This window comes from Molossus molossus, unplaced genomic scaffold (genome assembly GCF_014108415.1).
Source record: "Molossus molossus isolate mMolMol1 unplaced genomic scaffold, mMolMol1.p scaffold_m16_p_1, whole genome shotgun sequence".
Classification (NCBI taxonomy): Eukaryota; Metazoa; Chordata; class Mammalia; order Chiroptera; family Molossidae; genus Molossus; species Molossus molossus.
In genome coordinates this window covers 239237011-239252700 of record NW_023425344.1, presented here as the reverse complement: position 1 = coordinate 239252700, position 15690 = coordinate 239237011, and the positions used below count along the sequence as shown (strand labels likewise).

General features: G+C 37.0%; 1 protein-coding gene across 1 annotated transcript in view; it reads left to right on the top strand.

Annotated features, from left to right (window-relative positions):
- EML5 (EMAP like 5) overlaps nucleotides 1-15690 on the top strand; it is a 161916-nt gene that overhangs the window by 55976 nt on the left and 90250 nt on the right. The window contains exons 9-13 of the mRNA XM_036277252.1: nucleotides 235-491; nucleotides 2179-2391; nucleotides 7561-7728; nucleotides 8645-8751; nucleotides 14619-14737. Coding sequence (XP_036133145.1) covers nucleotides 235-491; nucleotides 2179-2391; nucleotides 7561-7728; nucleotides 8645-8751; nucleotides 14619-14737 — 864 coding nt within the window. The remainder of the gene's footprint in view (nucleotides 1-234; nucleotides 492-2178; nucleotides 2392-7560; nucleotides 7729-8644; nucleotides 8752-14618; nucleotides 14738-15690) is intronic.

Genomic DNA, 15690 nt, shown 5'->3' with positions numbered 1-15690 from the left:
GAGATAGAAACACCAACGTGAGAGAGCTATATTGATCGGCTGCCTCCTGCACGCCCCTCACTGGGGATCAAGCCCACAACCCAGAATCTGACCCGGAATCTCTCAGTCCATAGGACGACACTCAATCCACTGAGCCACACTGGCTAGGCCCCACAGTCATTTTAGACACATTTGGAAACTGAACTAATTCTGCAATGACTTTTTTCATGTGGTCTAATTTTTTTTTCTTTACAGAGATATGACAGAAGTTGTACATATTAAAGATAGAAAGGAGGCAATTCATGAGTTAAAATATTCACCAGATGGAACTTACCTTGCTGTTGGATGCAATGACAGCTCAGTTGATATTTATGGAGTTGCTCAGCGTTATAAAAAAATTGGGGAATGTATGGGATCACTTAGTTTCATCACGCATCTGGACTGGTCCTCAGACAGTAGATATTTACAGACAAATGATGGAAATGGTAAAAGACTTTTCTATAGGATGCCAGGTAAAAGTTTCTAATAAATTATTTATACATTGTAGATTTTTAGTGCCTGTAAAATATTTTAGAATTTTACTAGAAGCAGAGTAAGTTACATTTGATTATAGGAAATCAGTGAAGATATTTGGGGCATTGTGACCTTTTCTGTAATGCTGCCCTATTATATTGAAGTGCTTTTGGCTCTTAATTAAAACTTCTTTGCTTGGAGGATCTGAAACCTTCTTTATGTTGAATGCCATACCATGTGAGTAGTATACAGTAAAGTCCTTGTGTGGGTTAGAAGGGAGAGAGGAGAGCGGGAAGACATAAACCAAATAACTTATATGCATATATGCATAACCAATGGACACAGATAATAGTACGGTAAAGACTAGGAGGAGGGGGTCAGTGGAGAAAAAAAGGAGGAACATCTGTAATACTTTCAACAATAAAGATAAAAAATTTTTAATTCCATTTTTATGGGTGGAACTAATTGCTACAAATATCTAACCATAAGTTGTTAGGGATTTTGTAGTTACCTCAAATAAAAACAATATAGCTTACAAATTAAATTTGAAAAAGTTTTCATCAAAGATTTTAAAAGAATAAAAACAGCAAAATACTCTTAGTACATTATTTAGTATGGTGCTTAGTGAATTAGTCACTGTTTTGCAATAATTTAATAAAACTAGATACATAATTTAATGCATCTCCTTAAAAGTATTTTATTAACAATCTGTATATAATGAAGATTGAATCAATCCTAAAGTCCTACTGCCTAGAGTAAGTGTATTGCTCCCCTTGTCTTTCCTTCTGAGTCCTCAAGAGTTCTCTTTTTCTCAGCCATGCATCTTCTTAGGTTTCTATTTTAATACTTCATTTGCCACTTTCTTATAGCTTTTACTTTTTCTTCTAACTTACCCTGTTGTGATTGATCTGTAGCATGACTTTAATAGGGTTCAGTTTTATTCTCTATGTGGGGAACCTCCTAAGCTGCATCATAATCAAATTTGTGTGTGTCTCTGAATCAGTATAATTTTGGCTTTTAAAAATTTCTTGCATTTAATTCTCTCCTCTCCTTACCATATTTACCAACCTATTCATGTATTCTATTTTAACTAGAGTGGGAAACTATTTAATTTTTTCTTTTTAAATCCTCACCCAAGGATGTTTTTCCATTTACTTTCATATGGAGTGGGAGGGAGGGAGAGGGGGGGAGGGAGGGAGAGGGGGAGAGAGAGAGAGAAACATCGACGTGAGAGAGACACCAGGTCTGGGGACGAACCGCAACCAAGGTACATGCCCTTGACCAGAATCGAACCCATGATTCTTTGGTCCACAGCCTGGTGCTCTAACCACTGAGAAAACTGGCAAGGGCTATTTTTTTTTTTAATCCTTACCTGAGGATGTGTTTCTTTTCTTTTCTTTTAGAAAGAGGAAGGGAGAAAGAGAGAGGGAGAAACATCCATGTGAGAGAGAAACATTGATTTGTTGCCTCCCATACGTACTTGCACTGAGGATCAAACTTGCAACCTAGGTCGTGCCCTGATCAGGAATCAAACTTACCGCCTTTTGGTGTATGAGACAATGTTCCAACCAGCTGAGCCACCTGGCCAGGATGGAAAGCTATTTAAATTTTGGAGTTTATCATGTTATCAATACAATTTATGCTTTAATGAAATAACTGATTAAATTAAGACTGATTTCTTTTTAGGAGGTAAAGAAGTGACAAATAAAGAAGAAATAAAAGGTGTTCACTGGGCTTCATGGACATGTGTTTCAGGCCTTGAAGTAAATGGAATTTGGCCCAAGTATTCAGATGTCAATGATATAAATTCAGTAGATGGAAACTATGTTGGCCAAGTTTTAGTTACAGCTGATGACTATGGAATTGTAAAATTATTTCGATATCCTTGTTTAAGAAAAGGTACTTCTGCTTTCAAAATACTATTTATATAGGACTTTTAAGTTCTTGCAAAAAATTAGTCTTTAGATGAATAAGAAGGTTTATATTTTTGAAAATGTGTGCATTATTTGGTGTGAAGAGTTTCATGAAAACAAAATTAGCTACTTTCTATTTTTCCAATTTAAAAATTATTGTCAAATCTTACATTATTTTTTTAAATTAAATTTGTATTAGAAAATTATTTTTTAAATCATATATTATGAATAAACTAATACCTTACCTCTTTCTTTTTAAATAATTATTTTTCTCCACACTTCTAAAATTGCTTCATATGGTCAGACTGTACAATGATAGTTTATACTTTTCTTATGGTTTATTATCTTTAGTCAACTTGTTGAACGTATATCTTTTAGGTGACATTTTTCGTATGTCTTTTTCTCAAGAATTCTGATGAAGGAGTAAGCTGTACAAATGCAGGTTATAGTTTAGAATCTATTCGTTTGTTGGTTGGTGGGGGATTCAGTAAGATCATGACAACCTTAATCTTAGACACTGTTTGGCAGTGTTTCTCATACTGACCTCTATGCAAAGACAAAAATACTTTCATTTTCTAGGTTTTCTTAGTCAAGTGAATGGGTTTTAATGACAATTTGTATCTTTAGCAACAGGGAAGACAGTATTTTTTATTGTACAGTAATTTTATTTTATTTATAAAATGTGTAGTAGTCTTCTGAATTGCAGTGGAAATATTTACCAGAGTCTAGGAAAATTAGTCTTGTTTAGTCACTGCTTCAGTAATATGAGTATAAACTGTTTCTCTTTTATTCCTTTGTGTTAGTCATTTATTTTATGGTAAGGGTTTTTATTTCTAGGCACTTGTGAGTCAACTTGAAACCAAGGGTAAGTAATTAGGAGAGTAGAAGATAGGTAAAATTACTGCAGAGTTAAAGGATTGGTAGAAGTATTTTAAGATTCTGTGTTTATTGGATTTACATATTGCATAAAGTAGCAGCATTACTAGAAAACTATCTTTTGGATTAGTTATGAAGATGTAAATTATTTTCTTTTATTATTATTAATTCATTTTTGGTACAGATGTTTCTCCTTTTCCCCCCAGACACCCTCCTCCCTATCCTGCTCTGGCCCACAGCATTGTATATATGTACCACAGCTTTTTTATCCACTCATCTATTGATGGACACGTGGGCTGTTTCCAGATCTCAGCAATTGTAAATTGTGCTGCTATGAACATAGGGGTACATCTATTCTTTCTGATTGGTGTTTCAGGCTTCTTAGGGTATATTCCTGGAAGTGGGATCACTGGGTCAAATGGCAGTTCAATTCTTAATTTTTTGAGGAAACACCAGATTGATTTCAATAGTGGCTGCACCAATCTGCATTCCCACCAGCAGTGTACTAGAGTCCCCTTTTCTCCACACCCTTGCCAGCACTTGTTGTTTGATGATTTGTTGATGGCAGCCATTCTGGCAGGTGTGAGGTGATAACTCATAGTTGTTTCAATTTGCATCTTTCTGATGATAAATAACATTGAACATTTTTTCATGTCTCTTGACCATTTGTATGTCCTGTTTGGAGAGGTGTCTGTTTAGGTCCTCTGCCCATTTTTTAATTGGGTTCTTTGTCTTCCTTTTGTTGAGTTGTATGAGTACTCTATATATTTTGGAAATTAACCCCTTATCTGATGTATCATTGGCAGTTATGCTCTCCCATGTAGTGGGTTCCCTTTCCATTTTGTTGATTGTTTCTTTTTCTGTGCAGAAGCTTTTCAGTTTGATGTAGTCCCTTGTGTTCATTTTTTCTCTTGTTTCTCTTGCCTTAGGCGTTATATCAGTGAAAATTCTGCTGCGTGTGATGTCTGAAATTTTGTTGCCTACATTTTCTTCTAGGATTTTAATGGATTCATGGATCATATTTAAGTCTTTTATCCATTTTGAGTTGATTCTTGTGTATGGTATAAGTTGGTGGTCTGGTATCATTTTTTTGCATGTAGCTGTCCAATTATTCCAACGTCATTTATTAGAGAGGCTGTCTTTACTCCATTGTATGCTCTTGCCACCTTTGTTGAATATTAATTGAGCATAATGATTTGGGTCTGTTTCCGGGTTCTCAATTCTGTTCCATTGATCCATATGCCTGTTCTTGTGCCAGGACCAAGCTGTTTTGATACAGCTTTATACTATACCTGATATCCGGTATTGTGATCCCTCCTACTTTGTTCTTCTTTTTCAAGATTGCTGTGGCTATTCAAGGTCTTTTTTGGTTTCATATGAACTTTTTTTTTTTAAATCCTCACTTGAGGAAGGGAGAGAGAGAGAGAAAATTAACATCAAGAAATCGACAGCATTCGTATACACCAATGATGAACTCACAGAAAGAGAAACTGAAAAAACAATCCCATTTACCATCGCAGCAAAAAAATTAAGATACCTAAGAATAAACTTAACCAAAGAAGTAAAGGACCTATTTGAAGAAAACTACAGGACATTGAAAAAAGAAATAGAGGAAGATATAAAAAAGTGGAAGCACATACCTTGTTCATGGATTGGAAGAATTAACATCATTAAAATGTCCATATTATCCAAAGCAATCTATAGATTCAATTCAATCCCCATCAGAATACCAACGACATATTTCACAGAACTAGAACAAATACTTCAAAAGTTCATATGGAACCAAAAAAGACCCCGAATAGCCACAGCAATTTTGAAAAAGAAGGACAAAGTAGATGGGCTCACAATACCAGATATCAGGTTATACTACAAAGTGACTGTAATCAAAAAAGCCTGGTACTGGCACAGGAACAGGCATATAGACCAGTGGAACAGAATAGAGAACAAAGAAATGGACCCAAGGCAATATGCTCAATTAATATTTGACAAAGGTGGCAAGAGCATACAGTGGAGTAAAGACAGCCTCTTTAATAAATGGTGTTGGAAAAATTGGACAGCTACATGCAAAAAAAATGAAACTAGACCATCAACTTACACCATACACAAAAATAAACTCAAAATGGATAGAAGACTTAAATGTGACTCATGAATCCATAAAAATTCTAAAACAAAGTGTAGGCAACAAAATTTCGGACATCATACGCAGCAGAATTTTCACTGATACATCACCTAAGGCAACAGAAACAAAGGAAAAAATGAACACATGAGACTACATCAAACTCAAAAGCTTCTGCACAGCAAATGAAACAACCGTCAAAATGGAAAGGCAACCCACCGTATGGGAGAACATCATTGCCAATGATACATCAGATAAGGGGTTAATTTCCAAAATCTGTAGAGTGCTCATACATCTCAACAAAAGGAAGACAAAGAACCCAATTAAAAAAATGTGCAGAGGAGCTGAATAGACACCTTTCCAAACAGGACATACAAATGGCCAAAAGACATATGAAGAAATTCTCAACATCACTAATCATCAGAGAGATGCAAATTAAAACAACAATGAGGTATCACCTCACACCTGTCAGAATGGCCGCTATCAACAAATCATCAAACAACAAGTGTTGGCGAGGGTGTGGAGAAAAGGGGACTCTAGTGCACTGCTGGTGGAAATGCAGACTGTTGCAGCCACTATGGAAAACAATATGGTGTTACCTCAAAAATTAAAAATTGAACTTCCATTTGACCCAGTGATCCTGCTCCTAGGAATATATCCTAAGAATCCTGAAACACCAATCAGAAAGAATATATGTACCCCCATGGTTGTAGCAGCACTATTTACAATAGCTAAGATCTGGAAATAGCCCAAGTGTCCATCAGTAGACGAATGGATAAAAAAGCTGTGGTACATATACACAATAGAGTACTATGCAGCTGTAAGAAAGAAAGATCTCTCATTCTTTGAGACGACATGGAGGGTCCTGGAAAGTATTATCCTAAGTGAAACAAGCCAAGTAGAAGAAGAAAAATACCACATGATCTCACTTATATATCGAATATAATGAATATAACAGTCTGAGGAATAGGGTAGACCCAGAAACACGGAAGTAGGGTACAGACTGACAACCCTCTGAAGAGGGAGTGGTGGGGGGGTGGGAAGAGATAAACCACAGAACTTGTATGCATGTATGCATAACCAATGGACATGGACAACAAAGCCGGGGATGGGGCGGGGGTATGGGGAGGAGGATGTCAATGGGGTAAAAAAGGAGAAACATTGTAACAAAAATAAAATTAAAAAAAATAAATAATTATTCTGGAAAAAAAAAACAAAATGGAGCAATTTAAAAAATGACTATAAAGGACAGTTTTTGGGACAACCACTGGGCATAATTTATTTTGATTAATATGGCATATTACATTGATTTTTTAAAATGTGAATTAACCATGCTTTCCTGACATAAATTCTATTTGGTCATGTTGTGTAGTCCTTTTCAGACATTGCTGTATTAGGTTTATTAGTATTTTGTTGACTGAAATTTTAAAAGGATCCTGTGGCTGCTGGGACTGAGAACAGTGGGGGTGGAGTAAACTGGTTGGATGTCACTTAAGACTGAAGGCCTCAAACCAAAACATTCAAATATGGTAATATGAAATCAGTTGATCCCCTTGTGTCTGCAGGATTTTTTCAGAACAGTAAGATCATGCCTCACAGCTTTGTGGTTCCTGTTAAATTATGTTGTGAATCCGTAGAACAAATATTTACATCCCTTGATGTAGACTCATTCATTTGTTCAACAGGTTTTTGAGTACACCTTATTTTTCCTTTTTTCATAATTAAGATAATAGAAGGAGGAGGAACTTGGAAAGTATTATCCTAAGCGAATCAAGCCAAACAGAGAAAGACAAGTATCATATGATCTCACTTATTTGTGGAATATGATGAACATAACAGTCTGAGGAATGGGGTAGTCCCAGAGACATGGAAGTGGGGTACTGACTGATAATCCCCAGAAGAGGGGGTGGTGGGGGAGAGATAAACCACAGAACTTGTATGCATGTTTTCATGAACAATGGACATGGACAACAAAGCTGGGGACAGGGCGGGGAGGGAGGGGAATGGGGAATCAGTTGGGGGAAAAAGGAGAAACATCTGTAACAAAAATAAATAAATTAGAAAAAAAAAGAGGATATGTTTGTTCAGGTAGAAATTATTTCTTGAGGTGGTATTTTTGTGTTGGCATTTGTTTATCAATTTAAAGGTATATTTTTGTTATAGGGGCCAAGTTTAAAAAATATATTGGCCATTCAGCTCATGTAACTAATGTCAGATGGTCACATGATTATCAGTGGGTTATTTCTGTCGGTGGAGCAGATCACTCTGTCTTTCAGTGGAAATTTATTCCTGAAAGAAAACTAAAAGATGCTCTTCACATAGCACCCCAAGGTGAGTAGTAGTATACACTGCCTGAACAATTTCTCTATCAAATAAACTCTTCAGTAACCCCCAAATAAATTTTTACTATTAAAATGTAATCTAGCCTCATACGTTAATGATATACGGTTTTTTTTTAGTGGAAATTAGATATCAGGTCTATATGTTTAAAGTCAGATATCACAGAGCATGGAATACAAAGTACTTTTGATTGCATTTTAATCTATCAAATGATGGACAATGAAACAGTTACATTAGCAGAACAAGTATTTAATGTATTCTATGGGAGATTGGTATTTCGGTTTTGTATATAGTTTTGTGGGGTTTTTTTCAAAGAAAAGTTATCTGTCAGTTCATCTGTTAATAGTATTTTCTAGCTATTTTTCATGTTAAGTATAGGTCATATTTACTTATATTTGCACAGAAATTTTTTAATTTTAATTTTTTAAAAGTTGTTTTTCTTTTATTGATCTTAGAGGAAGGGAGAGGGAGAGAGAGATGGAAACATCAATCAGAAAGAACATTGATCACCACCTCCTGCATGCCCCCCTCTGGGAATTGGCCCACAACCTGGGCATTTGCTCTGATAAGGGAACCAAACCTGCGACGTCTTGGTGCATGGGTCGATGCTCAACCACTGAGCCACACCAACCAGGCTTGCATAGACATTAAAATTTGATGTAGCGTCATTGAGGAGCCAGTGAAGGGACTTAAAGGAGCTATTGAGTTTAAAGTGAGTGGAGAGGAAGATAATCTATAGTATAGTTTACTGACATTTGTGTCTCTTGAATAGGTAATTTTATTTGATTGTTTCATGCTTTGTCTCTATGTCAGTTGGCACAGTCAGCTCTTAATCATTTATATTACAGTGCTGCTTTGAAAATGGATCTTTCTTAAATAAATAATGTTTTATTTTTAAAAATTACAGAAAGTCTGGCAGACTCTAATAGTGATGAATCAGATTCAGATCTGTCTGATGTTCCAGAACTGGATTCTGAAATTGAGCAAGAGACACAACTCACTTACCATCGACAGGTAATTTTTATTATCACTTTATTTTTATTTTTGCCATTCTTTTTTTGTTTCTGGTTTTGTTTTTGTTACAGGTGTTTCTCCTTTTCCCCCTATTGACACCGTCCTCCTCCTCACTCCCCCGCCCCATCCCCAGCTTTGTTGTCCATGTCCATTGATTATGCGTACATGCATATAAGTTCAGTGGTTTATCTCCCCCCAACCTCCTCTTCTGGGAATTGTCAGTCTGTACCCTACTTCCATGTCTCTAAGACTACCCTGTTCTTCAGACTGTTATGTTCTTTATATTCCACAAGTAAGTGAGATCATATGATAGTTGTCTTTCTCTGCTTAGCTTGTTTTGCTTAGAATAATACTTTTTGTTATATTTATTTTTATTTATTATTATTTTTTATCCTCACCTAAGGACATTTTTTGCATTTATCTTCAGATAGAGCGGGAGGGAGAAAGGGAGGAAGAGAGAGAGAGAAACATCAACATGAGAGACACACATCGAGTGGTTGCCACCCACACGACCCCAACCAGGGCCAGGGATGAACTGTAACCAAACCTGGGACTTTCTGGTTCGTGGGCTGACACTCTAACCACTGAGCCAAACCGGCCAGGGCAGGATAATACTTTTCAAGTCCCTCCATGTCATCTCAAAAGACAAGAGATCTTTTTTTCTTACAGCTGCATAGTACTCCATTGTGTATATGTACCACTGCGTTTTTATCCATTCGTCTACTGATGGACATTTGGGCTGTTTCCAGATCTTAGCTATTGTAAATAGTGCTGCTATGAACATGGGGGTACATATATTCTTTCCGATTGGTGTTTCAGGCTTCTTAGGGTATATTCCTAGAAGCGGGATCACTGAGTCGAATGGAAGTTCAGTTCTTAATTTTTTGAGGAAACACCATAGCGTTTTCCACAGTGGCTGCACAAGGCTGCATTCCCACCAACAGTATACTCGAGTCCCCATTTCTCCACACCCTCGCCAACACTTGTTTGATGATTTGTTGATGGCGGCCATTTTGACAGGTGTGAGGTGATACCTCGTTTTTGTTTTAATTTGCATCTCTCTGATGATTAGTGATGTTGAGCATTTCTTTTTTTTTTTTTTTTTTTTTAATCCTCACTCGAGGACATTTTTCCATTTTTTGTTCAGGTAGAGTGGGAGGGAGAGAGAGGAACAGAGAGAGAGAGGGAAACATCGACGTGAAAGGAACACATCGAGTGGCTGCCACCCGCACGACCGACCAGGGCCGCGGACAAACTGCAACCGAGGTACGCGCCCTTAGCGGGAACCGAACCCGGGTCTCTCAGGACCGCAGGCCGACGCTCTAACCGCTGAGCCAAACCGGCCAGGGCGAGCATTTCTTTATATGTCTCTTGGCCATTTGTATGTCCTGTTTGGAGAGGTGTCTGTTTAGTTCCTATGCCCATTTTTAATTGGGTTCTTTGTCTTCCTTTTGTTGAGTTGTATGAGCACTCTATAGATTTTGGAAATTAACCCCTTACAATGTGCATCATTGGCAGTTATGGTCTCCTATATAGTGAGTTGCCTTTCCATTTTGATGGTTGATTCTTTTGCTGTGCAGAAACTTTTTAGTTTGATGTAATCCCACATGTTCATTTTCTGCTTTGTTTTTGTTGCCTTAGGTGATGTATCAGTGAAATTTCTGCTGCGTATAATGTCCGAAATTTTTTTGCCTACACTTTGTTTTAGGATTTTTATGGATTCATGAGTCACATTTAAGTCATTTATCCATTTTGAGTTTATTTTTGTGTATGGTGTAAGTTGATGGTCTAGTTTCATTTTTTTGCATGTAGCTGTCCAATTTTCCCAACACCATTTATTAAAGAGGCTGTCTTTACTCCACTGTATGCTCTTGCCACTTTTGTCGAATATTAGTTGAGCATAATGTTTTGGGTCCATTTCTGAGTTGTCTGTTGTATTCCATTGATATTTGTGCCTATTCTTGTGCCAGTACCAGGCTTTTTTGATTACAGTAGCTTTGTAGTATAACCTGATATTTGATATTATGATCCCACCCACTTTGTCCTTTTTCAAGATTGCTGTGGCTATTTGGCGTCTTTCTTGGTTTCATATGAACTTTCGAAATATTTGTTATAGTTCTGTGAAGTATGTCGTTGGTATTTTGATGGGGATTGCATTGAATCTATCTATAGATTGCTTTGGGTAGTATGGACATTTTATTTTATTTATTTTATTTATTTATTTTTTGTCCTCACCCGAGGATATTTTTCCATTTTTTGTACAGATAGAGTGGGAGGGAGAGAGAGGAAGAGAGAGAGAGAGAGAGAAACATCGACGTGAAAGGGACACATCGAGTGGCTGCCACCCGCATGACCAACCAGGGCCGGGGACAAACTGCAACCGAAGTACATGCCCTTAGCGGGAACTGAACCCGGGTCTCTCCGGACCGCAGGCCGACGCTCTAACCGCTGAGCCAAACCGGCCAGGGCAGTATGGACATTTTAATGATGTTAATTCTTCCAGTCCATGAACAAGGTATGTGCTTCCACTTTTTTATATCTTCCTGTATTTCTTTGTTCGATGTCCTGTAGTTTTCCGCAAATAGGTCCTTTACTTCTTTGGTTAACTTTATTTGTAGGTATCTTAATTTTTTTGCTGTGATGGTAAATGGTATTTTTTTTTAGTTTCTCTTTCTGTGAATTTTTTTTAAATTTGCTTTATAGTTCTTTATGTTGTGAGGTTAGGTAGTCAGTTAGAAATTTTTTTTGTTTCTTGAGGTAGACCTGTAGTGCTGTGAACTTCCCTCTCAGAACTGCTTTTGTTGCATCCCATAGATTTTGTGTTGTTGTGTGTTCATTTCTATTGGTTTCCTGGAAGCTTTTAATTTCTTCTTGATCTCCATGGTAACCCATTCATTGTTCATTAACGTGCTATTTAGCCTTCATGTTTTCAAATGTCTTTGCATGTTCTTGTTGTAGTTGATTTCTTGTTTTATGCCACTGTGATCTGAGAAGATGCTTGATATGATTTCAATCTTGAACTTGTAGAGACTTAGTTTGTGTCCCATCATGTGGTCTCTCTTTGAGAATGTCCCATGTGCACTTGAGAAGAATGTGAATTCTGCAGTTTTGGGGTATAATTCTTTGTAGATATCTATTAAATCTGTTTGATCTAGCACTTCATTTAGAGTCTGTGTTTCCTTGTTAATTTCTTGTCTAGATAATCTATCCAGTGATGTCAGTGGGGTGTTGAAATCCCCTGCTAAGATAGGAGTCCCCGAAGAAGAAGAAAATGAGCAAGGGTTAGAGAACATATTTGAAAAAATAGTGACAAAAAACTTTCCTAACTTGGTGAAGGAAGATGGCATTCAAGTTCAAGAAGCACAGAGAGCCCCAAGTAAGAAGAACCCAGGCAGGCCCACACCAAGATCCATAATAATTAAAATGCCAAAAATTAAAGATAAAGAGAGAATCTTAAAGGCAGCAAGAGATAAGCAACAGGTTACCTACAAAGGAACCTCCATAAGGCTATCATCTGACTCCTCAACAGAAACACTACACGCCAGAAGGGAGTGGCATGAGGTAATCATGGTCATGAAAAACAAGGATCTGAATCCAAGACTACTCTCTATCCAGCAAGGCTGTCATTCAAAATGAAGGTCAAATAAAGAGCTTCCCAGACAAAAAAAAAAAAAAGGCTGAGGGAATATATTAGCACCAAACCAGAAATGTTAAAAGGACTGCTGTAATTAGTAGAAGAAATAGGAAGAAAAATAGAACCACACTAAACAAAAATGGCAATAAATAAGTATATATCAGTAATCACCTTAAATGTAAATTATTTGAATGCTCTGATAAAAAGACACAGAGTATGTGACTGGATAAGAAAGCATGACTTCTTGAACTTGAATGTCTTCTTCCTTCACCAAGTTAGGAAAGTTTTCTGTCACTATTTTTTCAAATATATTCTCTAACCCTTGCCCATTTTCTTCCTCTTCAGGGACTCCTATGATGAGAATGTTATTATGTTTCCAGTTGTCTCTCATTTCTCTTAAGCTATCTTCCTGTTTTTTAATTGTTTTTTCCTTTTGGTTTTCTGATTGGTTGATTTTTTTTTACCCTGTCTTCTAATTCACTGATCAGGTCCTCAGCTTCCTCTACTCTGCTGATTAATCCTTCCAATGTGTTCTTTATTTCTCCTATGTCATTCTTCATTTTCACTTGGTTGGTTTTCAGTGTTTCTATATCTTTACTCATGGTGCTGATGTACTTACTTATGCTGTTGAGCTTCCTCAAGATCATGGTTCTGAACTCTACCTCTGATAATTTGCTTAACTGCATTTCATTTATCTCATCTTCAATAGAGTTCTCTTGTTCCTTCATTTGGGATTTGTTTCTTTGACCATTTTGGTTATCTCAGTGTTTGGAGCCTGCCAAATTTTCACTGTGGGTGTTGGTGTTCTGCTGTTTGTGGCTCCCTCTACTGGGTTTGGATGAGCATGGGAGGGCCCACGTTAAACACCACTGTCAAGTCTTACTTTCCTGGGTAGATTTGCAATGCAAGCCCAGGAAAGGTTCAGTTATCCCCTAGCTTTTTGCTTGGAGGCTATTAGTCTCAGTTACTCAGTGCCTTGGAATGTAGCCCTGGTGTTCTGCCTAAGAGGATTTCCAGAGGGTGGGATAGATGCTGGTTACATTCTTTGCCTCACCTGGAAGGGGCTGAATCTTCGAGGGGGGTTACTGCTTTTCCCCACAGTTCTGGGAAGGAGCACACTGGCCACCATCCTTTGTGGCCATGACTCAGCAAAAACTCTGAGTGCCCTCCAAATCCCGGGTATCTAGTCTGCCCTCCCTCTGCTGGGGCCGCAGGTGAATGGCTGTAGCCAATTTAGTGCTCTGTTCCAGCCCTTTGCATTGTGGAACAGGCTTGGTATTTTATCCCCGAGGGCGCTACTCACAGCTAAGATGGCTGTTGTCTCCCAGCCCAACACCCTGTCACACTTCCGAAGAGTCCCCAGTGTGTCTCTAGTTATATGGTCCTGTCTCGCTGCTTTTCTGTTGCTTTTCTCCGAGGATTTGTCTTTATTTTAGTTGTAATTCCCATTTGGTCCTGGGATATCATCTGCGTAGCTTCCATTTACTCCGCCACCATTTTTTCTGCCTGTTGTGCCATTCTTTCTGTCACTTCATTTTTACCCAAAAAGTCTAGTTTCTTCTTAATTTTGCTCCCTGTTGTTTACTCTTTTATTATCTTTGGTGATTTAGAATCACAAAAAAAGAATATGTGGCCATTTGTTTTCCCTCTTTAAGAATTAAAGTACACTTTTATGAAATGTTCATTGATAGTAAGTGCTTGATATAGTAAATGTACCTGTATTATATTTGCCTGTAGCTTTTTGTCACAGTTCACTCCTATTTATTCTCTTTTAAAAGTATTCTCTTAAGAAGTACAAGAAGCCTGGCCAGTGTGGCTCACTGGTTGATCATCAACCAATGCACTAAGAGGTTGCTGGTTTGATTCCTGATCAAGGCACATGTCCAGGTTGTGGGCCCAATTCCTAGTGGGGGGCATGCAGGAGGTTGCCAGTCAATATTCTCTCTCATAGATGTTTCTCTCTCTCTCTCTCCCTCTTAAAAAAAAAAATCAGTAGAGGGAAAAAAAGTACAAAAATATCATGGAACACTAAATATGTATTCGTCAGTGTGATACATAGAAAATGTAAATTGGTTCTTCCCAAGGAAGTAAATTTCATAAAGTACCTTTTTATTTAAGACAGCCATTAAAACTTTAGTAACCAGTAGTAACTACAATGTCTGAAAGTTACCTTAGGGATCTGTGAAAACCTTTGTTAATATATATTCTAAAAATATGTCTGCATTATTTGAAGGTTTACAAAGAAGATCTACCTCAGCTTAAAGAACAATACAAAGAGAAACAAAAAAGTGGTACTTCTAAAAGAAGAGAGCGGACTCCAGGAAATAGTATTCGATTACACTTTGTTCATGGGTATAAAAAAACAATTTTTCATTTATATGTTTGAATTTTGGCTTCCGTTTATTGGCTGTGTGACTTTGAGCAAGTCACATAACCTCTCAGGGCCTCTGTTGCCCCATCTGTAAATGGAAATAATAGTACCTACTTCCTGGTGGTCTGATGAGGAGTAAATGCATACATAGCTGTGGTAACTTAGATTGTTGTCTCGTACATGATAAGCATTATATACGTGTTTATTAAATACAAAATTACTTTGTCTTATGAAAGTTTTATAGATATAGAAATGGATCTCTTTTCCTTAAGCAAATGAATAGTAAAATGTTAGAGATTATTGCCCCTATGTATGTCTAATTTAGAACAGTATTTTAGATTCATTTTGCCTGACCATTTGGCCTTCATATTTTAATTTCAGTAAAATATAGTTTTTGGATTGTTTTAGAACATTTGGCACAATACAAGTCTCATATTTCATCCTGGAACAACAGATTCTTCAATCCAACTCCTTTTTTCTCCTCACCCAGTCATTTTCCTACCTGACTGATAATGCTTTCAAGAATTTAAAAAAGAATTAATTTAGCAAAAGTATTTTTTCTCCCGTGTTAATAGGCAGTAATACCATGCAGTTATGTTTTATGAATTGTTTTTCTTTGAAGTGCAGAGAGGTTGCTATAAATGAAATTGTAGTAACCTATTTTAAGAAGATTTGGCTACTTTTTTTCAGAAGAATTGTTTAAACTTATTTTTAAATTGTTTAAACTTATTTTTGGAATATATTGTATATTATCATATTTCAACAATGTGTATAAAAGGGTACACTTTGAAATTCTTCTCACCTCTACTCTCCAGCCGTCATTTCCCCTGCACTAAGGATGAACACTGTTACTTAGTTCCAGAAATATTTATGCACGCACAGACAAATGCAAATATATATTCTTTTCTATATCCTTTCACTTATAAAAAGCACC